Source organism: Ahaetulla prasina, chromosome 1, assembly GCF_028640845.1.
Source record: "Ahaetulla prasina isolate Xishuangbanna chromosome 1, ASM2864084v1, whole genome shotgun sequence".
NCBI lineage: Eukaryota > Metazoa > Chordata > Lepidosauria > Squamata > Colubridae > Ahaetulla > Ahaetulla prasina.
Window position 1 is genome coordinate 272792390 of NC_080539.1, and position 27298 is coordinate 272819687.

Here is a 27298-nt window from a genome sequence, read left to right on the forward strand (position 1 = left end):
CACGGCAAACCTCTTCCAGAGAGGCTTGCATCACCCATGCCGCACTTGTGGCCGCACTACTCATGTAGTGTGTCATGATACTCTTGGGCAGTGGCAGGGCCTGTATCTCAAGATTTGGCAATACACGCCTGAATCCAGTGGCCCAGTGTGGATGGAGTGACCTTGGCTCCCAAGGAGGCTGGAATGACACAAAGAGTGTCGCCATCTTCTTAAAAGGGGAAGTTTGCTTGAGAGAGATTTGGAGTGCTCGTCTCATGTCTAGCATGTGCCACTTCCTCTCCAGGGGATGCCCTGGGTTGGGGCAAAAGTTGGGCAATACCAGCTTCTGAGTCCTGTGGAACCATGAGTTCACCTTCGGTATGAAAGAAGGGTCCAGACATAAGACAACTCTTGGGTGGAAAACACAGAGATCCAGTCTTACAGCGAGCGCTGCCAACTCTGATATCTGCCTGGCCGATGTAATGGCCACCAGGAAGGCCACCTTGCAGGTCAGGAAGCACAATGTGGCCTCTCTCAGTGGTTCAAATGGGGCCTTGGTCAGCGCCTGCAGTACCTTAGTGAGGTCCCAAATAGGGGATCAGTGACCAACTGGAGGCCGTAGGTTCATTGTGCCTCTGATGAACCTGCGGACAGTAGGGTGTTGAGCAAGGGAGTCCAGCCCCCCGCAGGAAAGGACCGACAATAGAGCCACCACCTGGCGACAGATCGTGTTGGGTGATAGCCCCTTGTCCAGCCCCATCTGAAGTATCTGGGGTACGGACACCAAAGTTGTGATCTGGAGCACCAGCAGCAAAAGGCCTTCCAGGTGGCATCATATATTCTGTTCATAGAAGACCTCCTGGAGGCTTGTATGGTGGCAATTACCTTGGAGGAGTAATTGTCTTGGCTCAGAGAGCTCCGCTCAAGCACCAGGTGATCAACTGGAGGATCATGAATGCATCCTGAACCTGCTCTGGTTTATGGCTGGAACTCTCCTTCCCTAATGCCCGAGACTCTCCCACACCTTTTCCTTTCTGTGCCTTGGCCACCTCCTGGTCAATTGCCTTCTGGCGCCTCACTGTATCTTGCACAGCCACCTTAAGAGTCTTTGGCAAGGGCCTTTGATCTCTTAGAGATTTTGGCCGCAGCTTTCCTGCTCACAGACCTCGATCCCAAGGTTTCTGCAGCTTTCTTGCCTCCCCGGCCTGAATCCGGAATGTCCCTTGATGCAGCAGCTTCCCCGCTGAAGGCGGTAGCCGCCTCTGCCATTTTAAGGCTGCTAGCAAGCTGAACAACCAAAGGCGGTAAATCAAGCCACGATCTGTGGCGGCAGTCAGTTACTCCCGAGTATGCCCGCAATCGGCAGAGGCTCAGGGATCGGGATCGCGATCCGCTGCGGTGGCAGTCACTTGCTCCCGAGTATGCCCATAGTTCGGCAGAGGCTCAGGGATTGAGCCTGCAATTGGCAGCGCCGGTTGCCGACGGGCTTCACGTGTGCCCTCAATTGGGCAGGAATTCGCAAACAGGGCAGAAATTCTTGGCGGTGGCTTGTCTAGTGAAAGTCCCAGGCTTACCTGACAGCCCGGCCCCCCTCGGCTAGAAACGCAGCGCGAAGCCTACTGCCAAACTGGAATGCGCTGGAGCCTCCGATCGTGCTCCAACAAAGCCCCTGGGTTAGCGCTGCGAGCAATGCTTGATCTGGCTGCCCAGTCAGAGTCACTGGCCAGTGACCTAACATACCGCTCTGCAGTCCTCAGCAGGCTCGAGCTGAAAGTTCTTCTCACTGGAATTGGTGGTGGCACAGCTATCAGTTGGTAATATAGCTACCATGGTGGTAAAGTTGTCAAAGGTACGATCAGTATCCAGGAATAAGTTGACCTAAGCAAAAAAACATGTCTGTCTTTAGCTAGGACTGAGTCAAAAGCTGGGGACCGTCGGTGTAGGCGTGTCCTCGCAGCTTTGACAGACTCAGTCCTATTGCTAGCAGACGAGGACAACCCATTCCTGGATGCTGTCTCCACTAGAATGGAGAAATGCTGTTTATCACTTGTATCAAAATCTGTGGAAAGTTTTATAGATATTTAATAATCAACAACTTTGTAAGCCATTAAGTATGTAAGCTAAGTTTGTATATGAGATATGGCAATGAGTTTACAGTACATTGTTTATAAAATTGTTTTTGCTATGAATTGAACTTATCAGCTTTCAAAAAATTACATGGAATACCCCAGTATAAAAATAATGAATGTAAATATACCTAAATAAAAAATGTCAAAAAAAATTAAACTCAATATATGTTGTAACATCCCTATCATCAAGAGATTCTGTGAAGTTTTACCTGTTTTCAAAATGCCAACAACTTTCTCTGAAGTTCCTATTTATTAATATAAATAGAACTATACTCTAAAGAGAAGCCTTTTTGGATGTATATAATAAAACTTCAGAACTGATTGCTCTTATTGTATTCTTTTCCCATTATACAAATGCATCTTAGCCAAGAATTCATTATGCTAAATTTTTGAATCACATCTCTAAAAATATTTTCCTGACAATGTGACTTTTACAAGAAACAGAAAAAAATGTTCCCACAGTATGTATGGAAGTATTAAAACACCAAAATAATGGTTTATTATGCATATCCGTTCACAATTTATGTCAGAATATCATGATCTTGTTTATAAGAACAGGAAGCTCACAGTTAGTCTTGCATGTGCAAATGTATAGTGATAAGCATTTCCTTTTATGGCTCAGAACCAAAGAACTATGTTTACACTTCGCCTTACTGTATGCATGAATGCCAGAAAGCCTCTATGCCATATGGCTGCTGTAACACTAAAATATGCGTTATCCTGGATGCCAATCTAAATATACAGAATGTCTGCATATAGGATCCCTAAATAGGATTTTAAATATTGTATATAAATGCTACATATTTTAGAGTAATTATCCAAGGAGAATACTTTTAAAATTGAAGCTATTGTATGGAGTTCTATCATGGAATTGGCTTCTACACACATGATACTCAATGGTTGATTAAGTTGGATTGACTGTGCCTTGATATTTACCGTGTAGATAATGTATAATCCATACATGTCTGGTATTATATACTGACAGTCTTCTAAGTAATAAAGTCTTCAGAACTTTTGGTGAAAACTGAGATGAACTGCCTTTAGCTCACTGATTTAAAACTAGTTTATGAAATATGGCATTTTTGGATGCAATTAAATCAAAATCATCATAGTCCAGACCTTTCTCTATACATCAAATGGTAACATAAAAATGTTACCATTACTGATAAAAAGAAGCGCAGAAATTCTCAATTCACAGAAAGTCTATTGCACAGTTTCTAATTCAGAAGAAAATATTGATATTTTCAATGTTTGTTCTGTGCCTCCACTCCTCTTTTCTTGAAATCTGGCAAATTTGTAATATTATGAATTCTTCCTCTTAAAAATGAACACCAGAAAATGAAGCCCATAATCTCACATTCACACATCCTACTAAGTTCTAATACTCAAAGCAATGATTTGTTCACAATATAAATTTACAGTTAAGCTAAGCTAACCTTATGGCAAAGTGGGATGTACAAACCCAGAATTAAAAGTTTATAAATGCATGTTACAGATCAACTTACCAATTCTATTCCCTGTGGAAAAGGAGTATCATCCAAATCCTTTAAGGGAAATCTCTGTATTATTTTCCCCAAACCATCTGCTGAGCCTACAAATAAAAGGAGAAGACAAATATCAAATATCAAAATAAAGTTCTAGAATTTTATTTTTCCCATTTAAAAAAGCTGTCAAAGAAATAAACTGCAAAGTAGTGCCATGTTACATTAAGAACTCTAAATACTAAATGCTGTTTTGAACTGACAGCATTTAATATTTAGAGTTCTTAATATATTTTCAACTCTCAAGTTATTGCTGAAGTTTGTGGAATTTAACAATAATTCAAATAATATACTCTATTCAAGACAAACCACCTTGCTTATAACAATAACAATAACAATAACAATAATAATAATAATAATATGCAGTATTAAGATACATATAGCATCCGACGTAGACTCTTTGTAATGTAATTTTGCTTTTAAAAAGTATCTGAATAAAGTTCCTATGATTCCGGCATTGTAACAAACTATATTTCCATAAGTTTATCATCACTCTAAGTAACTGGAGAAAAGCAGAGAGGAAATATTTTATTCCAATATAATATAACATGTCATTTGGAAATGAAAAACAAACTACTCACATTTAATGAAAAGATTTCAAAAGCACATTTTTAAAATCAGAATTCACACTGAATGCCACAAGGATCTGTCTACACCACAACAGATCACACTTCAGTTTGCATTGCTTACATTAACACATTTAACCCACTTATTTTTTTAAAAATAACCAGACCTCATTTAAGAAAGCCATGCATTTTCATAAGCTTGGAAATAGAATTCCATTTTTTTCTGACTGTGGCTTTTCTTCCTGTCTCCCAAGGTCATTTCCATATACCAGGAGTGTCAAACTCACAGCCCACAGGCCGGATGCGTCACATGCTGGTCACCCCCACCCCCATTTAGTGAAGGGGGGAAGTTGCGATATATCACATGACGACGTGAGTTTGACACCCCTGCCATATTGCAAGTCTGGAAGTGCAACTGCCTCTTATCCAACTGCTGCTCATTAAAATTGATTTGATAGACAGATCATCTTCTGGTGTATTTTAAATGCTGCTGTGCAAAACCTAGCAAAACTATACAACTATATGCTGCAATAGGGCTCATATTTAAGTGCAGTAGGTAGGTGTAAAACTGTTCTGTATGCCATGGGTACAACACACTAATTTCATATGATTAACTCTCAATTGTCATGATTCAATTCCTGTATGATTCAATGTAGAAGATGTTACTGTATTTGCATAATTCCTAGACGGATGAATATATCAGGATGCAACTTTAAATATACAATCAACTAAAAAGATACTCAAGGAATATGAAGTGTGATCATGGCATATTGTTTGCAACATTCAGTGTTATAGAAGAAAACTAAAAGTCACCTGTACGTTATTTGGATACACTTTTTAATTATGGGTAATAAAGTTTTTCTGTACCTTTATTTTGAGATTAAAGGCTTGTAGACTCCTACAGCCAACAAACAGGAGAAACAAATCGCATAATGTAGTGTAGAAACTATAATAATCCTTGCTGATGCCCAAGAGTAAGTGTACTGATAGAGGACGTGGGATATCTGACTACATGTCATATTATTTGTGAGATAGATCTTGAATCTGAATATGAGCCATCAATGTACTGTATGTGTAAACAAAATACTATAAATGTAATTTTAGACTTCATCCACATCTGTAATTTCCAAATCATGGAAAATAATATTTTCACTCTGTTCTACTTTCTTCTGATACCACCTTAATTACTGTACCCAAGTCTGCAAATCATACTTTAAGAAGAATTCAAGAAAATGGAACACTTTAAAAGAAGGGTAACAAAGATGATCAGGGGATTAGAAAATAAAATTTAGGATGAGAGATTGAAAGAGCTGGGTATGGTTAGCCCTGAGGAAAGATGATTCAGTGAGGCCATGACAGCAGTCTCCAAATACTTGAAAGATGCTCATATAAAAGATCAATGGTTTCCTCACATTTCAGAGTGTAAGACGTTGAATAATAGATTTAAGCTACAAAAAAGCAGAATTCCAATTGCGTGTTGGGGGAAAAACTGTTCAACAGTAAAATTAATTATCCAGAAGGATGGTGGGCTCCTCTTCATGGATGCATTAAAGTAGCCATCTGACCAGATGCTTTAATCTGAATCCCTATCCTCACCAGGAGGTTGGACTTAATGGCCTAGCTGGCCTATTCTACTTTATGATTCTAGAATTTGAACCATCCCACGTACAACTATTTGTAAATATCCATTAATACTACCATTTATAATAATGGGCTCATCGTTTTTCAATGTAGCCAAAAATGTTTCAGAAATTAAAATGACTTTATCAGATCTAGCATCTACATTTCCTTTAAAAATGCAGACTATACAAATTAAAAAGCAAACAAACAACCTTAAGGGTAATGTACACAGTGAATTCTTCTAATGTTTAGATATAAATTTGTGATGACCTTGATTATTCCTACTCAGACCTAGGAAGATCTGACTGCCATAACATTCCCGGCTATAATAAATTTATTAGGTCATTGACTTTAACAAACTTTAACTGATTTCTATGCATTCTTCCAAGTATCCATTAATGTCTTCTTTTTGCAAGTCTTATAGAACTTCTATCATATTAAATATGAAAAGACATATTTCTTAAAAATGGCAACACAGAAATCATTAGCAGTAAACATTTTTATTAGAAAGGTATTAAAAAAGCATAGATTTAGTTTTTAAGGTTAACAGAGATTGATAATGCTTAATGACAATATTCCATATAGTATATATGGTATACTATTATATATATATATATATAATATATATATATATTATATATATATATATATATTATAAGGTACATTCCAGGGGTGAAATCCAGCAAATTCTGACAGGTTCTGGAGAACTGGTAGCAGAAATTTTGAGCAGTTCGGAGAACCGGCAAATACCATCTCTGGCTAGCCCCAGAGTGGGGTGGGAATGGAGATTTTGCAATATCCTTCCCCCAGAAGTGGGGGGGGGGAATGGGGATTTTGCAGTATCCTTCCCCCAGGACTGTGGTGGAAATGGAGATTTTGCAGTATCCTTCCCCTGCCACGCCCACAGAATTAGTAGTAAAAAAAAACTGGATTTCACCACTGGTACATTCCAATGGGTAACTCACTGTCAAGCTGTGCTTGGTTGTGTTTTACTAGGTTAGAATGCTCATTCAATAAAATCTAAAACTGCCCATAACCACTAGAACCACAGATGACTTACGCCATAATCTTTTAGTTTCAATTTTCAGATCTTTATACTTTGTGATCTTCTCCAATTGTCTTCTATGCTATTATCACTTGATATTGCCACATCAATTATTCACAGTTTATTCTTTTAAATCACAATTAAAACTGGTATGTTATGGACCTTATCAATTTGTATTTGGAAATCCCACAATATCATTTTCAATTATTTTTTCAACTCTATGTCCTAGCATAGTCCTAGAACTAGAAGGCCCAAACCCAAAGCCACTTGTCATGGTCATGGATCTTGTCATGGTTCAGTTGAAGCCTATTCTTCCCCATTCAGACCCCCTCAACCTTTTAAGAAGACAGATTATCTTTTAAGGTTTACAAGGCAACTGTAATTTTCATATTCAATATTTAGAACATATTATGGTCATTTTGCCCTCCTATATCTCTCTTGCTTATTAAAAGATGCCCTCCTCGGGGGAGGTCGGAAGGCTCCATTTTTCAAAATAAATAAACGTTGCCTTACTTTTCTTAAATAAAAACTGTTATATCTTCTGGAATTATTTGAACTATTTAACTCTTTGGGCTTTCCAAACTCTTCTAAATTTTCTAGCATATTATATATTTGATAGTTCATGTGTTAAGCTTCATCCCAGTTTAAATACACATTTTACAAAAGGATAAAATGCAAGATACTTTCTATTTATGCATAATGGATAATTAGATCTGTTTAAAATATAAAAATATGAATGTCAAACAAACAAAAACAGAAGTCAAGCAAAATACAATATTAAGGGGCATACAATTAATGTCTGTTTACAATGCACTGTTTACAATTAAAAGACTTATTTTCTCATGTCTTAAAACATGTAAAATGTAACTCATAATACAAAATTCTATGAATCGTATGGAAGTTATTACTGATATAATAAGGTACTCTTAAATATGTTTTCTTTACATAATCAATACAATAGTTGAATTGCAGTCCAATGTTTGTCGTACACAATATCAATTTAAGGACTGTATTACAAAATCTGGAAGAACACTATATCTATAACACACATATTGAAATAAAGAATCAGCCACAAAACCACTTAGTTGTAGACCTTTCTGCTTAAATAATACACACTAAATATTAAAATCCTGAAGTAAAAAAAATCTAATTTTTGAATCTCATTTCCTCTCAACTCCCTTCTTATATAAATCTTTCCTATTAAAGGTCACATGCCATCTCCTGGCTGCCCTTTAAATTCCAGGAGCAAATTGTTAGTGCAAGTTACATTCCAAATTAATGAGTTTTGTGATAAGCTTTGCCTTTCCCCCCCTGTGAGATATAAGTAACAATATATCTAAACTGAATTTGTTTTTAACTCTGTGTTTGGTCAAGTGCAAATAGTTAATACGTGCATAATAATGACAGGCACATAGCGTGAGAGATACATGTGTATTGTATAAAGCAGCAGCACAGTCGTGTTGTATAAATAGTACGTTACCAAAATTATATTGTTTGGAGTTCATATTTCTCTTCTTCTTTACTATTTTTATTTTATTTTTTTAAAAAAAATTAAAATACAAATCAGTGTTAACTATTGGGATGATTTGGGATAGTTAAAAAGCCGAGGGAAACTTTCAATAAGTTGATTACAATAAGGAAACTGACCAAGGAGAGATTCAACCTAGAAACTAGAAAGAACTTTCTGACAGTGAGAACAATCAACCAATGTCCAGCCTTTGGACATTGTGGGAGCTTCATCACTTGAGACTTTCAAGAAAAGATTGAACTGCCATTTGTCAGAAATGGTGAAGGGTCTCCTGCTTGAGCAGGGGTTTAGACTAGATGACCCATAAGGTCCCTTCCAACTTTGTTAATCTGTTAAAGAGTTTGTAAACAGGAGGTTTCGAAATTATAATTTGCTTTTTTAATTATTGTTCTACTTGTTAACTATTTTGTTATTAATATAGTAGATAAGATGATTGGTTAATAATCTGCAAAAAGAATTAGTAGTTTAAAATTTTGCAGGCCTGTTTTGCAAGGGATGGGAAACTAATATTGCTGCAATATATTTATCAGTATTCAACTAGGGGGAACACGTGTATATGTGCAAATACATAATTCTCAGTGTGTATAAGCATATATGCATATTATGTATGTGTGTCTATATTTATATAGAAAAAAATAGAGAAGATAAGCATAATCTGAACATTCAAACAAGAATAGTGAGTAAAAATATTTTGAAAACTAATTTAAGATGCCAGAAGTCTTAAAGGAGATGCTGTTACACTTTAACTACCAATATGATCATATATACAATCAAGAAATTTAATACTGCAGACTTAAGATACTTTTTCTTTTTCTTTTTGTAATATATGTTTTACTCCTTTTTTTCCAGCACAATTCCATGCATTTACAGTACACAAGCAGTCATAATAACTTCCTCTCTCACATATAAGCATGTTTCAGTTAAAAGCAATGCATTTTAATAAAATGATATTCACTTCATGAAGACAAATCAGGAAAGTACCAAAATGAGAAAACCCTGTGGGGGAAAGATTTTCTGTAGTCCTACATTATTACCAAATAAAAAATTTATCCTGAGAAATGAGCTTTGCCAGAAAACAGGCAAGAAGGTTTAATATCTGTCAACCCCTTTTACTCCTAACCAGTTGCTCAGGTTAAAATTCTAGGTCCTGGCAGCAATCTGGAAGGAAATACTCCTTCACACAGCTTCACCTGTCCTAAACGGTTGAAGGCTTTACAAACTAATTCAAATAGCAGCACCATAAAGCTGGTGGAAATGTCATATAGTACTTTATTATCAGAACAATCTTGTCTGCATAAGAAAGAATTGGCCTTTAATGACACTGCACCTGTTACTAAACTCTAATGTGGAAAAGCTATTCCTGGTGAACTAATTCTGGAGTATTTGGGTCTACTAGTAGTTAGTTCAAAAGATCATGGAATGCTGAGGAAAATTGTCATTAAAGAAATAATTAAGACCAAATGTGTTATTTCAAATTGTTGATAAATGCAGAAGGCACCAGAAAGTCGGATGAGCCCAATTAGTAGGGAATGCACATTGCCCAAGAATAAGCAAAAAATTTCAAGGCCACTTGATAATTGGAGTACAGGGAACTTCAATACAGAACATAAACAAAAGTCTTTCATTTGATAGATACTGTACTGAAGAAAAAAAATCTTTTAAAACTGTGCTCTGTATGCGGCGCTAATAAAGCAGACCAAGAAAATCTACAGCAAAGCTACCATATTAAATTAAAAAAAGAGATAACCACCGATTTACAATGATACCACCCAAAAAATAAAATAGATTTTAAAATACTTGTAACACAAAAGATTATAATAGCCAGCTTTCCTACTGAGGTAATATACTCCAACTTATGCTCCAAACCCCAATGAGCAATAAGAATATATTATAAATAATAAAGACAGGATATAAATAAGAGAGAGAGAGAGGGGTGGGTGGGAGAAAGAACGGAAGAACGGAAGAAAGAAAGAAAGAAAGAAAGAAAGAAAGAAAGAAAGAAAGAAAGAAAGAAAGAAAGAAAGAAAGAGAAGGAAAGAAAGGCAGGCAACAATCACAAGAATGCAAGTTGTCATAAAAATTTGTTTTAAAAAAGCCATCTAAAAGGTAACTTGGGCCTAGAATAGTTGTATGAATGACCGGGCATCTTTTCAGTTGGTGTTTAGAAGACAAGTGTGGAGCCAGGAAAACTTGCCTTGGAAGTGAGTTGTATACCTGAGGTTGGCTGTACTCTTTTTAAAACTTTCACAAGATATTTTTTTCCTTGCTTCAAGTCAGTCTGACCCCTGGCAACTGTCTGAAAAATTCCTTCAGTTTTCCTGGCAACATTTTGAAGAGTGGTTTGCTATGGCCTCCTTCCCAAGGCTGAGAAAGGAGGACTGGACCAAAGTCTCCCAGCTGGCTTTATGCCTAAGGAAGCACTAGAACCCATAGTCTCCCACTTTCTGACCTAGTGCCTTTATCTACTATACGACACTGGCTCATCAAATGGCACAGCATCTACAAATATCTTTTCTACAATCTATAAATAACTCGTCAACATTCACTTTTTCATCAGTAACCATACTTTCTTTTCCTGTAGATGTTCTATTTCACTTTTTTTTACTTCTTCTTTCATTTCATATCTCATTTCTTTCATATTCTTTCAATTTTATGCAAGATCACCTCTTGATATAACCACAAATGGTTTGTCCCACGTCTGATCACCTTTGTTTTTTATTCACTATCTTTCTCAATTCTTCTTCATAAGTGATCACAATGCTTATAGATTTATTTTTAAGTTTTTGCCAAGTAAACTTAGGAGTAGTCTTATGCTTAAATCACACATCTGAAAGGAGCAGACCTTTACCTAAGCAGATAGTCACCAAAAGCCACTTTCTCATTTATTCTCTCCATCATGTTCTACATGTTCTTCTGCTACAGTCATTAACTGACTAATGATTTGGGTGCTTTTTTTAATAAGGTAAAGAAAGAATAGTTTTGGCTACCAATCTACTTGTACCATATCACCTGCAGAACTATTTTCTATTATTAAGGTCATAATATTGGTCAATTTGGGTATAATATAGCAAGTTTACCACAATCTCAATCAAATGTCAGTTTTATCCTAGCTTTCAATGAAAGCTAGGATCTCTAATCAAAACTAGGAATGAAATATTAACAAGTAAATAATTCTTTATATCTATCACCTAGGTTCATATAAAATATTAATGGTTTGTTGAATAAACGACACTAAATCAATTTCACTTGATTTTTTTCAAATGCATAAGAATACAGCAGAATCAAAGAAATGTAGAAGAAAGAAAGAAACTTTCAAGAAGAAATGGCATAAGCAACTTTGGATCATCTATTTAAATGAGGGAATGTTTCTTGAATCTGACACAAAGTTAGGTAAGATAGCTAATTATCCTACAAAAGAGAAATAAAATATAATCTAAACAGTTTACAGAAATTGGTTGAAAGCAACAAAACAACATTTTACAAATGAAAAGTTCTTCACCTTGAAAAGAAAAGAAAAAAGTCAACTAAAAAGAAGCATTACCAGACTGAGTAACTGTATATGTAAAATAAAACTTCTTTTGGTCTGCCCCCAACTTTGATTAATTTGTCTAATTCTCAGCATAGGATAAACTAGAACAGATTCAGAGGTATATTTTATGGAAAGAAATTGACTTGATTTTGTAATGTTTAACTTTAAGAAGAAAAGACTGGGGTACTAATCCAGTACCTATCACACAGAAGTTAACCACATTCTAATTGACTCCTAGGAAACAATTCCTACTGTAGTAGTAAAAGTAATTTGATAGTGGAACTAAATAACCAGAATTGGTGGGCTTCCATTAAGTGGCCATGTTCAAACAGATGGCAGACAGCCATTTGTATAGTAGCTTTTAATTTGAATTCTTACATTAAGAAGGGGGTTGCATTCAGTGGCCTAAATTTTAATTCTAATTTTAAATTTTAATTCTAAAAATAGTGATGCTGCTAAGAATTATCAGATCCCCACCCTTTCATTACACCTTGATTTTCTGTGGTCTATCAAAGTTACTTCAGAAACGCTAAAGGTGGAGACTAGAAACCAACTGATAAGTTTCCTGTCTGATAACCAAAAGCTTTAGATTAGGATCCATTATATCCTTTCGTAGGACATCAAGAAATGGTATGCCCAAGTAAAGTTTGTTGCAGAAAATACTGGCATAATGAGTTGTAGACAGCAACAACTATTGTCCTTCCTTCTTGGGAAAAGAAATCAAGTAATTTGACCTTTTAAATTCCAGTATTATGACTATTTTGTTCCAAATTTAGTTTCAGGAAATAATTTCAGAAATACATAAGAAATCAAGAGATGATGATTCTATCCTGACAAAACGTATTTCCACTAAATTAGAATTCTTTTACTTAGATACAGAGTTCAGTTCCTCTTGCTTTATCCTGTGATGTCTTTTCTTCTATTATAGGCATATTCTAGAATTAGGCAAGAGCACACTGTGGTGACTATAACTATAAATATAGGCTTTATTTTATGCTTCAAGTCTATATTTCAGAAAGCACAGCTAAACACAGAATTTACAATATTTTCAGACAACACAACTGTCAATTTGTCAATCTTGTTTCAAAAATAGCTTTAAATAGTTTTAAGAAGAAATCTTATCAGTTCTCTTCACGTCCCCAAAGATTCAAGGATTAGAACTGTTGCACATTTCAAATTCATAACTATGATCTAAGGTCACAAGTTACTCTTTTTTTCTGAGATGGAGGGCAGAATTATTTTATTGCTGTTATAATTAGTGCAAAAACTGTGGGGGTCTGGAGGCAGGACACTCTTTTACAAATCTCTTATTGGTTAATTGGCAAGATAACCGATTGGCCATAATGTGCACTACCTGTTTGCAAGATTCTGAGACAAACAAAAATGAAGATAATTTAAGATCAGCTTTATACTGATTTGTGAGGCATTGGTGGGTTGAAATAGAGTGAAAGCTGCACCTTTGGAACAACTCTTCTTGTAAGACTTAGTTTCCAGTTTCTAAAAAAATTTAATTGCCTTTATAATGAAGCTGTTCCAGTTTCTAGTTCTACTGCATCTCTACTCTATTCAGAGACTGATAATATTCAGAATATGCCAAACCTACCAAATTTTATAGGAAAGCAGAAACAGTAAGAAACAGAAGGCAGCTCTACAAATATCTAATTTGAGACATGAAAGGCTTTACAGATATCATCAACCTCTTGATAATGCTATGAAGTTTAATGCCTCTCCAATTATTTTGTTAGCATTAAATTAGGAAATAATTTCCAGGAAGCTGCAAGTTTCTAGCTAAATTTTATTATAAAGTAAATCACATACATATATACAATTTATACTGTAGATTGTTTCCATATATTCTTCACACTAATTAAATTTTCACAATACTGAACTATTAATAGCTATATGTCAAGAATATGCTTTTCAAAATGCTACAAGAGGCATATTTGTATAGGTAAATAAATAAATATTTAGAGGACAAAGATGTTATCCTTAAATACTTTACTTTTCTTAAATTGTCTTATTCATAATCATTTTCCTTAAAACTCTTGTGAAATTATTTCCAAGTAATTTTCAAATGTGTTCTGTATTTTCTCAAGAACAGAAGATTTGTTCTGCATTTTCTCAAAAACAGAAGGTAGTGACATATCTAATAGAGACAAAAATATTATAGACACATATATTGCCTTTACACACAAACAAGCTAAACATTTCTCTCTGTATTTTTGAGTTCTTTTATTCTAATGAAATCAAACATTTTAAATAGATATAATAAAATCTGTAATTTTACAGTTACAGAATTAATAATTAGCATTGACTATTCTTTATGTATTCCTATACCTCTAGTAAGGAGGATAATTATATTGAAGGAATTGTAACAAATAGAAATTAAATAATCTATGTGAAGCATTATGAATAATCAGATGCACAGATACCTAAATTCATACAGATAAGGACACTTAAATATATAAATTCATCAGCACACAATTACTTTTAAAACACACATACAAGCCTCCCAACATGACTCCCCAGCTTCTGGAACATTTAATGCTTTTAGAAATTATATTGGCAGCCCTCTTGCCATTTTTAGGCTGAAATCTCTTATTCATTGCCCAGCCATATATTTTGTCCTAACCCAAAACCCAGGTAAGTATCATCAGCAGGAGAGGGCAGCAGACGCTGTCTAAAATACTATTCTCCACATTTTAAAAAATTATGCACCTACTACTACCAGATTAATTCACAGTAGACTGCAAGATTTGGCTTCACATTTCCTTATACTTGCACATTAATCTTTCAAATAAGTAATATGTGTGATATATGTTTTGTTATATTCATGTTCCAAAATTAGCAGTTGGTACCCCAAAAAAATCTGTCAAATAGTTGAAACGTGTGATCTGCCCATTAAGTAGTCAAGACTGTAATAAGTCTGTTAATTAATAACTTAGCTGACCCTTGTTAGAAGTCAGCTGTACATTTTTCAAATGTCTCTTAAGTACTAATAGCTAGAGTCTACCTTAAAATAATTATTTATTGGTAAACATTCATTTAGGTAAATATTTTCTATGAAGATTAAAAGAGAGTCAGTTTGATGTAATGGTTAAAATATCAGACTAAAATTGGGTGACCTGGAATTCTAGTCCCACCTTGTGCACAAACCTAGCTGGGTGACCTTAGTCCAGTTGGTCTGTCTCAGCCCTACAAAGGAGGCAAAATGGCAAACTCTGAAAAATCTTGCCAAGAAAATTTTAGCTTAGTTCAGGCTGTTGCCAGAAGTCAAAGTGAGCCAAGACATCCCCAAAAAGGATGGGGGTTAAAGTTTTTTTAAGGCAGATCAGAACTGATTCTCATATTCAGGTTATGCAGATGTTCCCATTACTAGATAGTTTCTATTTATACCAAATGTCAAAATTGTTAATCTTAAAATCTAGCCAACTTTTAAATAACCATTTTACCCACAATCATTCAAAAAACAGAAGAGGCAAAAACATGCTTGCTATATCTATTGACAAAAGAAATTAAGGACATAGTCAATGATTATGCTTCTTTTGCTTCATAAGGCATGTAAAAACCACAGGTTATACTCCAATATTAAAAAGAACATGAATTTTCACATGAAGACTTCTGAACACTTATAGTATTGGGAGACTCTCTTTCTTAAAGAATTCAATGTAGAGTCAAAACAACATAAATTAGAATGACAGTCATTTTATTACAATGGACATGTAATATTCAGATGAGAGAGCAAAACTGAAGAGAACATGTATTTCTTTTACTGTACTTTGCAACCTAAGCACAATTTTAGTCTCATATCTTAAATAGCACAACATTATACTTTCATAGTAGCATACTGTTTTCTATGTTGAAAAATCCAATTCTACTCCACAATGTGACAAGTAAATTAATCATGTCAAAAAGTTTCCAGAAAATGCTATCTAACTAGTATATCTGAAAGCACAATAGTCAACATGTATTTCAGTACAATAAATCAATCTAATTAAATTTTTTCATTCTAGTGTAGTTCATACATAGCAGTTTTTTCATATGACATTTTATGTAGAACAATGTTCCACAAGCATACATCTATATGTAACCATGTGATGTGCAGGAAAATAAATCCACTTCACCTATCTACAAATATCTGGTAGTGAACCATGCTTTTAAAGCGTATCTGCTGATAGTCCCTTAGATTTAAGTTTGATTCAATGCCTCCCATATAATCAGAGGCACCCAAGAGATCATACCAATATTGAGGAACCAGTATTTCCGATAAAATTTAGACATCCACAAACACACACACACACAATTTCCTTTGGTCAGAATTTAGTTTTCAGATTAAACTGTCGAAGCTGTCGAAGTACTGTCCCGTTGCCTGGAAGCCGTACGGGTCTGGATGGGGAGAAACAGACTCAGACTCAATCCATCCAAGACGGAGTGGCTGTGGATGCCGGCACCCCGGTACAGTCAGCTGCAACCGCGGCTGACTGTTGGGGGCAAGTCATTGGCCCCAACAGAAAGGGTACGCAACTTGGGCGTTCTCCTGGATGGATGGCTGTCGTTTGAAGATCATTTGGCGGCCGTCTCCAGGAGAGCTTTTTACCAGGTTTGCTGGTCCGCCAGTTGCGCCCCTTTCTTAACCGGGATGCCTTATGCACGGTCACTCATGCTCTCGTCACTTCTTGTCTGGATTATTGCAATGCTCTCTACATGGGGCTACCCCTGAAGTGCACTCGGAGACTCCAATTAGTCCAGAATGCAGCTGCGCGGGTGATTGAGGGAGCATCACGTTGCTCCCGGGTAACACCACTCCTGCGCAGTCTGCACTGGCTACCTGTGGTCTTTCGGGTGCACTTCAAGGTGCTGGTTACCACCTTTAAAGCGCTCCATGGCTTAGGGCCCGGGTACTTACGGGACCACCTGCTGTTACCTCACCGACCCGTGCGCTCTCACAGAGAGGGTCTTCTCAGGGTGCCGTCCGCCAAGCAATGTCGGCTGGCGGTCCCCAGGGGAAGGGCCTTCTCTGTGGGAGCACCTACTCTCTGGAACGAACTTCCCCCCGGTTTACGCCAATTACCCGACCTTCGGACCTTTCGCCGGGAATTGAAAACGTATTTATTTATCCAAGCGGGGCTGGCCTGAATTTTAAATTTTAAATTTTTAAATTTTTAAATTTTTTCAATTTTAATAATTTTATTGGGTATTTTAATATGGTCAATTTGACGGTTTTAATTTCAGCCTTTATTGAATAAGTTTTTTAATTGTTATTTTAAGTTTGTATATTTAACTGTTTTAATGTAGGCTGTACACCGCCCTGAGTCCTTCGGGAGAAGGGCGGTATAAAAGTTTAAATAATAAATAATAAATAAATAAATAAATAAACATCATTAGAGATCATCATCATTATTTGTTTTTATTATTATTTTTTCCTCAATGCCTGTGGAGTATTTTCCCCTGGATTCCTGGAGAGTATATTAATAAGTCCATCCTATTTTCTTGGCCACATTTTGAGAATATTAAATTTTAACCACTAGACCAAATCTATTTATTTTAAAACCCAAATCTATGCAAATCATTATATTGTGTCCTGGAGTGGACTTGCTGCTTTATAAAGGTGTTTCTAGATGAAGCTAAGAACTTTAAGCAACAAATATATTTTCCTTTAAAAATGTAATTGCTGCACAATAGTCTCTTCCTTTCTTGTGAATGAGACAACTACACAATAAAAAGTGGGCTCTTTGTTCCATGAAAAAATCCAAGTTTCAGGGGATGTCATGTCCTATAGAGGATTACAGATTATGAGGAGAATTTTGGAGAAAGATAGATTCATCCATAGGACTGTGTAAAGACATTAATGTTTACTCATATACAAATAATACAGGCCTCATACCATACAGGAAATCTTACTCAAATTCACCACTGGCCACTGAGCAGTATAATCAGCTGCCCAGAAGGAAAGTGATTGTTGTTTTCCTTATGCTATTAATGGTAAAAATCTAACTATTTTGGTCCCTATCAGTCATCTAATCAGCTGAATGGCAGCAACCAGATTCCTGATTTATTGTTCCTGGTGGCAATCTGGAGTACGTCATTGACAAGAGGAAAAATTTTTAACTGCTTTCTGCTTGACCTGTTCAAGACCTGGAAAGGAGAAGAACAAAGATAAGTTTTAAAAAGTACTGTTAATAAAGTCACTGTGAGTTGCATGGCATATAAATTTAATCAATTATTTTTGTCATTTGAGTAATTACATAACCCAGGTTTCATAAACATTTTTTATTCCACCAATCAAGCTAACTTAAATCAAGCTATTAGTAATTACCATGTTTTTAAAATCTCAAAGACATATAATTCATATTGCTTGTTTTAAATTAAGGCTTGATGATTTGATTTGTTTTATCAATATTAAGGTTTATATATTTTAAAGGGCTTTATTAATAATAAAGCTTAACATTTGTCCTCCCTCCTCCCAAAACCTATGACAATTTTTTGTTTTATATTTTTTCCACAAATCACAGTTGCTTATCATATTTCAAGTCATGTAAAATTTATTTTTTTACCAGAAATATCCAGTATTTCTTTTATTCCACAAATTTCCATTGTGTTCTGCCATTTAAATTGTTTATGTGACATATACAATATGGTTCAGTCATGGATTTTGCAACTGAGCATCAGTGATATCCTTCTGGATCTTCTGGCTGAACCGGCTTTCATGACACTATTTTAATAAAATCTCAATCCTTCTAGTAGGCTACCCTTAGAATCTGGAGCTTTGAGACTAGGGCTGCTGGCAGATGGTGTCCATTTTCTCTTCCATATTGTTTAATATCTTCATGAAATTATTGGGAATGGGATGTCATCAGCATAGTAGTGAAACCCAGATGTATTGCACCTTAGCATTTAATTAGTACCCATAAACATTGCCAAATTGGATAATAGGTTAAAGGAGGAAATTAAATTGAAATTAAAATCAGATAAAATACAAGCATTATATTAAATAAATAAGAAATAGGGCTGAGGAAATGAGAATTAGGAGGTTAGGATGGAAAGCTTGAGTTCTTATTTTATGAGTTTTCCTTGGTGCTCAGCTATCACTGTGAATTTACCTATGATGACTTTAGTGCTTTATGGCACAGGTGCCCCAGCTCTGATACTTCCTGAATTAGTTAGGTTTCTCAATAGTTATCCGTGTTTGCGTGCTATCTGGTATAGCACACAGGAATCATATGCTTCTCATACTGAAAGATTTGTACTGGCCGATAATGCTTACTGGCATAATTTAAGATGTTGATATTGACCTTCAAAGCTATAAAAGCTTAAAGACTATAAACTCCTTTTTAACCTTTTTGTCACATGGGAGAGGCCCTACTCCTGTGTTATTTTCAGACTAAGCATACTTCTATGCTTCTAAGCCTGCTTTTGGTGGCGGCGGAGAGGGAGAGGAGAATCCCTAAGAAATTTTTACAGCACAAGTGGCTTGACTAAAACCCAGAGTCAGAGCAATAGCATCCTTTGAGGTGAAATTCAATTTTTCTGTGCTCCAAAAGATGAAACATTCCAGTGGAGCATTAGAGAACAGCAACGTTACCCCATACTTATTTGGACGATAAGAAACTTAAGATTTCAATCATTGGATGATTAAACACTTTGTAAAAAGGAAGGAATGTCATTGTAATTTTCTATTCAAATAAATCTAGAGAAATGGCACAACTGAAAAATCTTCCAGGGGGTCAGAGTGGGTATAATACATCAATCACATATCTTTTTTCCTCTTGGTATTTCGCTATACTGTACTGAATGAATGTTATGTTATCTTTCTCTATAAATAAATTTAAAGAAATGGCATCTGGCTCAGAAATAACTGACAGACCTTATTCTCTGCAGGCAAAGCATTCTGTGGCAGATCCACATACGAGACAGTTTGTACAGTCCAGGCTGTATGTCTGCTACATTGCCTTGCAAATCATTCAGGATCTGTTGTACTTCAGAATTCCAAGGAAAAGTGAGGGAAACACTTAGATACTAATGTTTATTTCATCTTGTCTTTTTTGCCATTGTAGGAAGAACTTCAGATCTTGTTCATTTTCGCCTGCTACTAATGCCAAGTTTCATATTCAAAAAGTTGTTGCCTGGCACATATATAATTGGTACAATAGCCTTGTTAAGATTAAAGTATGGGTACATAAATTTACAGAAGTAACTGTCAACCTCAACTCTAACCTGATCCATTTGGCAGGGGAAAAAACACAAAATAGCAGAAGTAAAAGTAAAGTAGATGCACAAGACTCATTGGTGGTCAAAGAAGAAATGAGCCAGGGCTTCTTTCTCCTTGACCAATGGACAAGGCATAATTTTACCAATGAAAACCATCTGGACACTGAAGAAAATTAATATTAGTATCATCTTAACTTCAATATATAAGCAGTCTTCGACTTATGACCCCAGTTGAATCCAAAATTTATGTTGTTAAGTGAGATTTGTTAAGTGAGTTTTGCCTCATTTTACATCCTTTTCAGCTACAGTTCTTAAGTGAATAATTTCAATTGTTAAATTAGTAACGTGGTTGTTAAGTGAATCTTTGCTTGTCAGAAAGTTACACAATATGATCACATGGCTGCAGAACAGGACAACTGTCATAAATATGAACCAGTTGCCAAGCATCCAAATGTTGATCATGTGACCATGGGGATGCTGCAATAGTCATATGAAGAATGGTCATAAGTCACTTTTTTCAGGGCCATCTAACTTTGAATGGTCACTAAATGAACTGTTGTAAGTGAAGGACTACCTGCATTACTCTGTCTTAAGGAGCTAAGAAAGTGAAAGGGGCAAAAAAGGTACTGTTTCCTTGCCTTCAGTACAGAGCAGGGATCCCTTTTGCAGAAATGCTTTGCAAGGCACAAGAGATATTGTGCTACTTCTCTCTATAAATGAATCTGCAGAAGTGACCCTAAATCTTCTGAAAGATTATGGGTGGGGAAAGAAGAGGTTAGCCTCAGAAAGTGGGAGCATCTAGGCAACCCTGATTTAGAGACCTATTTAAGGGTGGGAAGAATTACTATGAGAGGAGGATTCATTCAAAAAACAAAGCTTTTTTTCTAGTCCATCAACCAAGATTCCCAAGCAAATATGAAAATGTTTCATTAAAGGTGTTTAGCATACCCTACATTGGAAATGTCAGTTACATAACTATGGGCACAGACAAAACCACATAACAGAACTACTGCATTACAATCATTTGCCATAGGTTTTCTGAGGACACCAATTTTGGAATGTATAGTTAGAGACCCTGGCTTTGATATTTCAGTCATGCTCTCTCTTTTCTATGATGTGACTAAAGCAACCAAAGAGTTGCATTGTCACATCTGGAAAAGATAACCCACCCTTTCTAGTCAAAAATGACTTTATGCAAGAATGCATAGTCAACATGTACTATCCAGTTTAAACTGTAGCCTGCTCCATTTAAAGATTTCTAGCTCCAGTTCTGGGGCATGATTAAAAATAAAAATTTCTCTTTCAAATAATAGTCTAATTTAAATCAAATTGTTCCTCTTCAATAAAATGGGAATCATTTCAGCAAGCATAAATCTTTCAGGGCAATCAAACATGGGATAAAATAATAAAATGTATGAGGATGTACTTCCAAACTGCACTTGTGGTGCCCTTCATTCTTTTTCTGATGCCAAGAATCAAGTGCATGAAGTCTGATACAGCCCTGTTCTGTCAGCAAAATGTCTTTCAGATCCCTATGCATAACTTTCTTGAGTGATAGGTTAAATATAATCCACATACGAGTTTTGGCAACATGGCAAAGTATAACGTGGCAAAGTATAATGTTTGGTTGCCTGTTTGGCATTATAGCAAGAACATTCAGAGTTCTACGGTAGTTTTTCTGATCTGAAACATGAAGGCTTTAATGTCTTATAAAAATACCGAATACTTATTGTGGTAATTTTTCCCACTCTTAGTCCATAACATGTGAGCAAAAGATTCCAGGACTTCTGCAAAGGCTATTTTCAGAGACTGACTAGCAACTCCTATACCAACACTCATAGCATTCATAAATAATTTTATGTAAAAGTTTTAATAACTTTTCTATGAATGTAAAAAAAGGCAGAAATATAAGGCATAGAAATATTTCAAATCCTGAATTATGTCCAGTTTTGTTCACAGATATATTTATAAAACACTGTCATTTATATTTCATAATTCTTATAATTGTAGATATGCAAAGATCCACTGCTATAGATTTTCCATTTAAAAAAATGAAGTTTGTGAAGATGTGGGGAATTTTATTTACCTCTTCCAAACAGTAGGAAGTTCTACCAACTCATCAGCTTTCTGAGAAGACATGGATCACTGATTTCCTATTCTTAATATAAGCAGGAATCTGCTGATTTGGTTTTGGTCACAAGGCTGGGGATAGGAAAGAAAATAGGTTTGCACAAACTGATGCATATGGACAACCTTCAGTTTGGCACACTATGTAGGTCTCACAATGACAAAGGTTGCCCACTTCAGTGAAAATCCTGCTTATCAGCATCAGAGCTCCATGAATCAGATGACTATTAACCTTTAATCCTTCAATCATACTTCTCTCTGTTAAGGTGCAAAGCCACACATCCTTCTTGGACTCTCAATGACATTTTGTGATACACAATTTTCCCTAGACATCTAGTGTGACATTTTGAGATCCAGAGTTGTCAAAGAATCAGCTGAAAGTCAGTGTTCTATTTATGAAACTGAAAATACTAGTTTACTTTAGGTTAATTTTAAGCAGTCCCTTGTATATGTCATCACCACTAAATTCATGTGGTTAAAGCGCCCTACAGAGTTATCCAATTCTCATCAGTGAATATACTGTACTACAGAGTCACAATCAGAATACAATTATTTTCAAAATTCTTTGATTTGAAAAGATTTAAATCTTTATTTCTAATTAAGGGTGTGTGTTTGTGTACATATAGCCTACTGTATATCTCCTATTTGGTGAGATATGAACAACAGAACAATGACTTGTAATACAGTCTTTAAATTAAAGATATTACTTTGATAAAACGGCACACATAGAATATGATTGGGCAATGGCTGCACTTATGGCATACTAGCCAAAATGTGCCAAAATTGAAATATGGTTGGTAAATACTGCAAGAGTGGTACATTATAGAAGTAAACCATGTGTAAAAATAAACTGATTGCTTAAGGAATTACTTATCACAGAACCGAGAATAATTGGATATTATTAATTGATATATTCTTGGTTGCTTAATATATTTATGGACGAGCACATAGGGAATTAAATGTAAACTACCCAGTCACTTATGTAAGTTGGGCAACTATAAATTTGTTTAATAAAATAATATAAAGGGAACGTTGTCTTACCTGAACGTCCCTTCTTGGAGAGGGGAAAACGGCCGTCAGGATTGGGTAGAATCTCCTCGTTGCTAATTGGACCGAGTCTTTAATTTGTTGTTTGTGGTCCCCGCCTACTCCTCTTTCTTTCCAGCTTTTTCGGCGAGGATTTAACTGCAGGTTGTCGTGTTGTACTGAAATGAGAGAGAATTAGCGCCCTCCCGCCCCTGAACCCAGATTTGACAGTCGCCTTGGGTGGGGCTGACGGCCGTTTTCCCCTCTCCAAGAAGGGACGTTCAGGTAAGACAACGTTCCCTTCTCCCAGTCGGGGAAAATGGCCGTCAGGATTGGGACATACCAAAGCCCTATGTCTTACCGGGAGGGTCGATGGCGGCTAGTCATTGTTGTTGTGAAAAAACCGTCTGTAGGACATGTCTGCCAAACGCCGCATCAGCCGACACATAGGAGTCCACCCGGTAGTGTCGAATGAACGAAGAGGGGTTGGACCACGTCGCCGCTCTGCATATCTCCTCAATTGACGCCTGGGCTCCCCAAGTGGCAGAAGATGCTGCGCTCCTGGTAGAGTGTGCCGTAATCTTGCGCGGCACCGGGAGAGACTGACTTTCATAAGCTGTGGCTATTGCTGCCCTGATCCACCTGGCCAAAACCGACTTGGTCACCTTCTGACCCAGAGAAAGTGGTTGGAACGAAACGAAGAGAGCCTCCGTCTTGCGGAAGGTCGATGTTCGATCAATGTAAATCTTTAATGCCCTCCTAACGTCTAGAGTGTGCCACACCTTTTCTAAATGGTGTCTAGGATTTGGGCAGAAATTAGGCAGTACGATTTCTTGTGTTCTATGGAATTGACTATTAACCTTCGGGAGGAAGGTAGGGTCCAGACGTAGCACCACTCTATCATTGAAGAACGTGCAGAGGTCCTGCCGAATTGATAAAGCCGACAGCTCCGAAATCCTACGGGCCGAGGTGATGGCTATCAGAAAGGACACCTTCAGCGACAGAACACGGAGGGAGGCGTCTCTAAGTGGTTCAAACGGTGTCTTGGTCAGGGCATTGAGCACAGTGTTTAATCGCCAAGATGGGAAGCGGTGCACCACAGGAGGGTTGACATTGTTAGCCCCCCGGAAGAATTGTTGAATGAGAGGCTCTTTTGAAAGCGATATAAGCGAACCGCACCTCAGGACTGACGAGATTGCCGCAACTTGTCTCTTGAGTGTATTGGTCGCCAACCCTGAATCGAGCCCTCGTTGCAGAAAGGCTAGAATATCTAAAACCGAAGCTGATGAGGCCACACCATCCTTCGAACGTGCGCCACGTAGCCTCGTAAATCCTTTTGGTCGAGTCTCGGCGAGAGGCTAGCATGGTGGGAATCACCTGACTTGGAACTTTTGCCCTCGTTAAGACGCTCCGCTCAATCTCCACACGGCTAGGCTTAGCCATTGCGGATTGGGATGTCGAACTGGTCCCTGGAAGAGAGACACCTGGTTGTCCGGAATCCTCCAAGGTTCTCGGATTGACAGAGTCATCAGGTCCGCAAACCAGGGACTCCTGGGCCAGAAGGGAGCGACCAGTATCAATTCTGACTTCTCCAAGAGGAGCTTCCGTATTACTCTGGGGATCAGTGGGATTGGTGGAAAGGCATATAGTAGGCCCTGAGGCCAGTTGCTGCGTAGGGCGTCCACTGATTCCGCTCCCCGAGAAGGGAACCTCGAAAAGAACCGAGGCACCTGATTGTTGGTCTCGGAGGAGAATAAGTCCACCACCGGTAGCCCGAAACGGGATGACAACTCTTGGAAATTCTCTGGGGACAAGGACCATTCCGACTGGTCGATAGTCTGACGGCTGAGGGAGTCCGCCGTGCAATTTTCCGTCCCCGCAATATGTTCTGCTCTTATTGAACTCAGATGGGATTCGGCCCAATGACCTAGCGTAAGCGTTTCCGTCATCAACGAGCGAGAGTGAGTGCCTCCCCATCTGTTTATATGCGTCTTCGCTGTCACGTTGTCAGTCAGTCTAAAGGGACTGACTGTGAAGACATAGAGATGCTAGCTAACTCAGTTAAACTAACCTGACGTTCAGCCGACAGGTAGACCATTGACTTCTGTGAATCTATCTGAGCCCCTAAATGGACGATGGTGGTAGATGGAAAAAGATGACTTTTATCCCAATTAATCGAGAACCCGTGTGACTGAAGTACGTCTAAGGTAAGGGAGATATCCCTGTTAGCCCGTTCTTGAGATGTTGACAGAATGAGAATATCATCTAGGTAGGCCTGAAGCCTAACGGGTATCCCCCGAATGTGGGCCATTAATGCTGCCATTACCTTAGTGAAAACTCTGGGGGCCAAGGACAACCCGAAGGGCAAGGCCCTGTATTGATAGTGAATGCCCCTAAAGCAAAACCGGAGGAATTTACGGTGCTCTCGTCTAATGGGAATATGCAAGTAGGCTTCCGTCAAATCAATGGAAGCCATATAATCTCCCGGCCGTATGCACTCTAAGATGGAACGTAATGAGTGCATTTTAAAACACGATGTATTTGTTAAGGGCCTTAAGGTCTAGAATGGCTCTCCAGCCCCCGACGGTTTACTTACTACGAAGAGCCTGGAGTAAAACCCCCGTTTTAGTGGATCCGAGGGAACCAATTGAATAGCCCGGATAGCTAGAAGATGGTTGACCGCAGACTCCACGAGGGAGACGCTCGAGCTACGGTTGGAAACCGGGCAAGGTAAGAAAACCGTCGGAGGGGTGGAGATGAACTCTAAGGACAGACCTAGCCGAACGGTATCTAGGACCCACCTGTCTGAAGTGGAAGAACCCCATTGGGAAGAAAAATAAGCCAGCCGGCCTCCAATGGGAAGATTCCCTACGGGATTATTTGAAACGGCTGAACGGTTTGCCCCGACCCCCTCTGAATGGATTGCGGGCGGTGAATTTTGACCCTGTTCTAACCTGGTCGGCTCGCTGGGAATTTCCTCTGAAAGGTGAGAATCGTTGTCTTCGAAACCCCGAACGTCCAAATTCCTGGCCACGAAAGGAAGACGAAGAAGAGGAAGTCGTGGGACGAAAATAGGGCTGTTGACGTAGTTCCCCTCGCCGCGATAAAGATGGCAACACCTTCTTCTTGTCCTTGGTTTCTACTAGAATCGGGTCCAGAGAGGCCCCAAATAAGTGCGAGCCTGCATAAGGGGAGGATGCCAGACGCCACTTATTCCGGGTATCCGCACGCCAATGACGGAGCCAGAGGAGCCGGCGAGATGTAATCGTAGACCCGATAGATTTCGCTGAAAAGCGGGCAGCATTCAGAGTGGAATCGGCCGAAAATTCTAAGGCTGCGATGACCTTGTTAAGGTCCTGATGAGCTCTCACGTCTGCTGTTGATATGCGGGCTTGAAGCTGCTTGAGCCATATAATAGAAGCTCTGTTGAAAAATGAGGACGCTATGGAGGACCTGACGGCCCAGGCCGAGGCTTGATGGGACTTGACAAGGGATTGGTCCGCTCTCTTGTCCTCCGGGCGCAGGGCCTCAATCTCCGGACCCGTGACATGTGATGCCGTTGTTAAGGCGACTACTGGAGCATCCACAGTGGGAACCTGTAAGATATTTTCGAGATCCGGAGCGCAATTGTAGAATTTTTTGTCCGTGATATTAGGGTTAGAACCTGAGCCCGGATGAGACCACTGTCGCTGGACCACGTCCACAAACATTTTGGGCGCCAGGATGGTCTCTGTCACCACTGAGGGTTCCACAAAGAGGCTAGTTGAGGAGCTAGGCAGGGACTGAGGATCTGTCCGAGGGCTTTGGACAGCACCTAAACCCGTGGTTGCTAAAGCCTTAAACAGAAGGGACCGAAACAGATGGGGTTTGAAGAGCCCCACGAACGATGGTTGATCCGGCCCTAGCCCCTCGTCCTCCGACAATGCCTCTCCGGCGTCTTCCTCCTCTGATAATGAGGCCTGACTGTCCTCCTCGGTGGATTGCTCCCTATGAGGCCTAA

At 38.0% G+C, this 27298-nt stretch overlaps 1 protein-coding gene across 5 annotated transcripts in view; it reads right to left on the reverse strand.

Moving 5' to 3' along the window:
- SBF2 (SET binding factor 2) overlaps positions 1-27298 on the reverse strand; it is a 227044-nt gene that overhangs the window by 172124 nt on the left and 27622 nt on the right. For all 5 annotated transcript variants that reach the window (XR_009152348.1, XM_058159766.1, XM_058159757.1 and 2 more), the window contains exon 2: positions 3614-3699. Coding sequence is in view for 3 of the 5 variants with exons in the window: in XM_058159766.1 (XP_058015749.1) it covers positions 3614-3699 (86 nt within the window). In the remaining 2 variants the exon portion in view is untranslated. The remainder of the gene's footprint in view (positions 1-3613; positions 3700-27298) is intronic.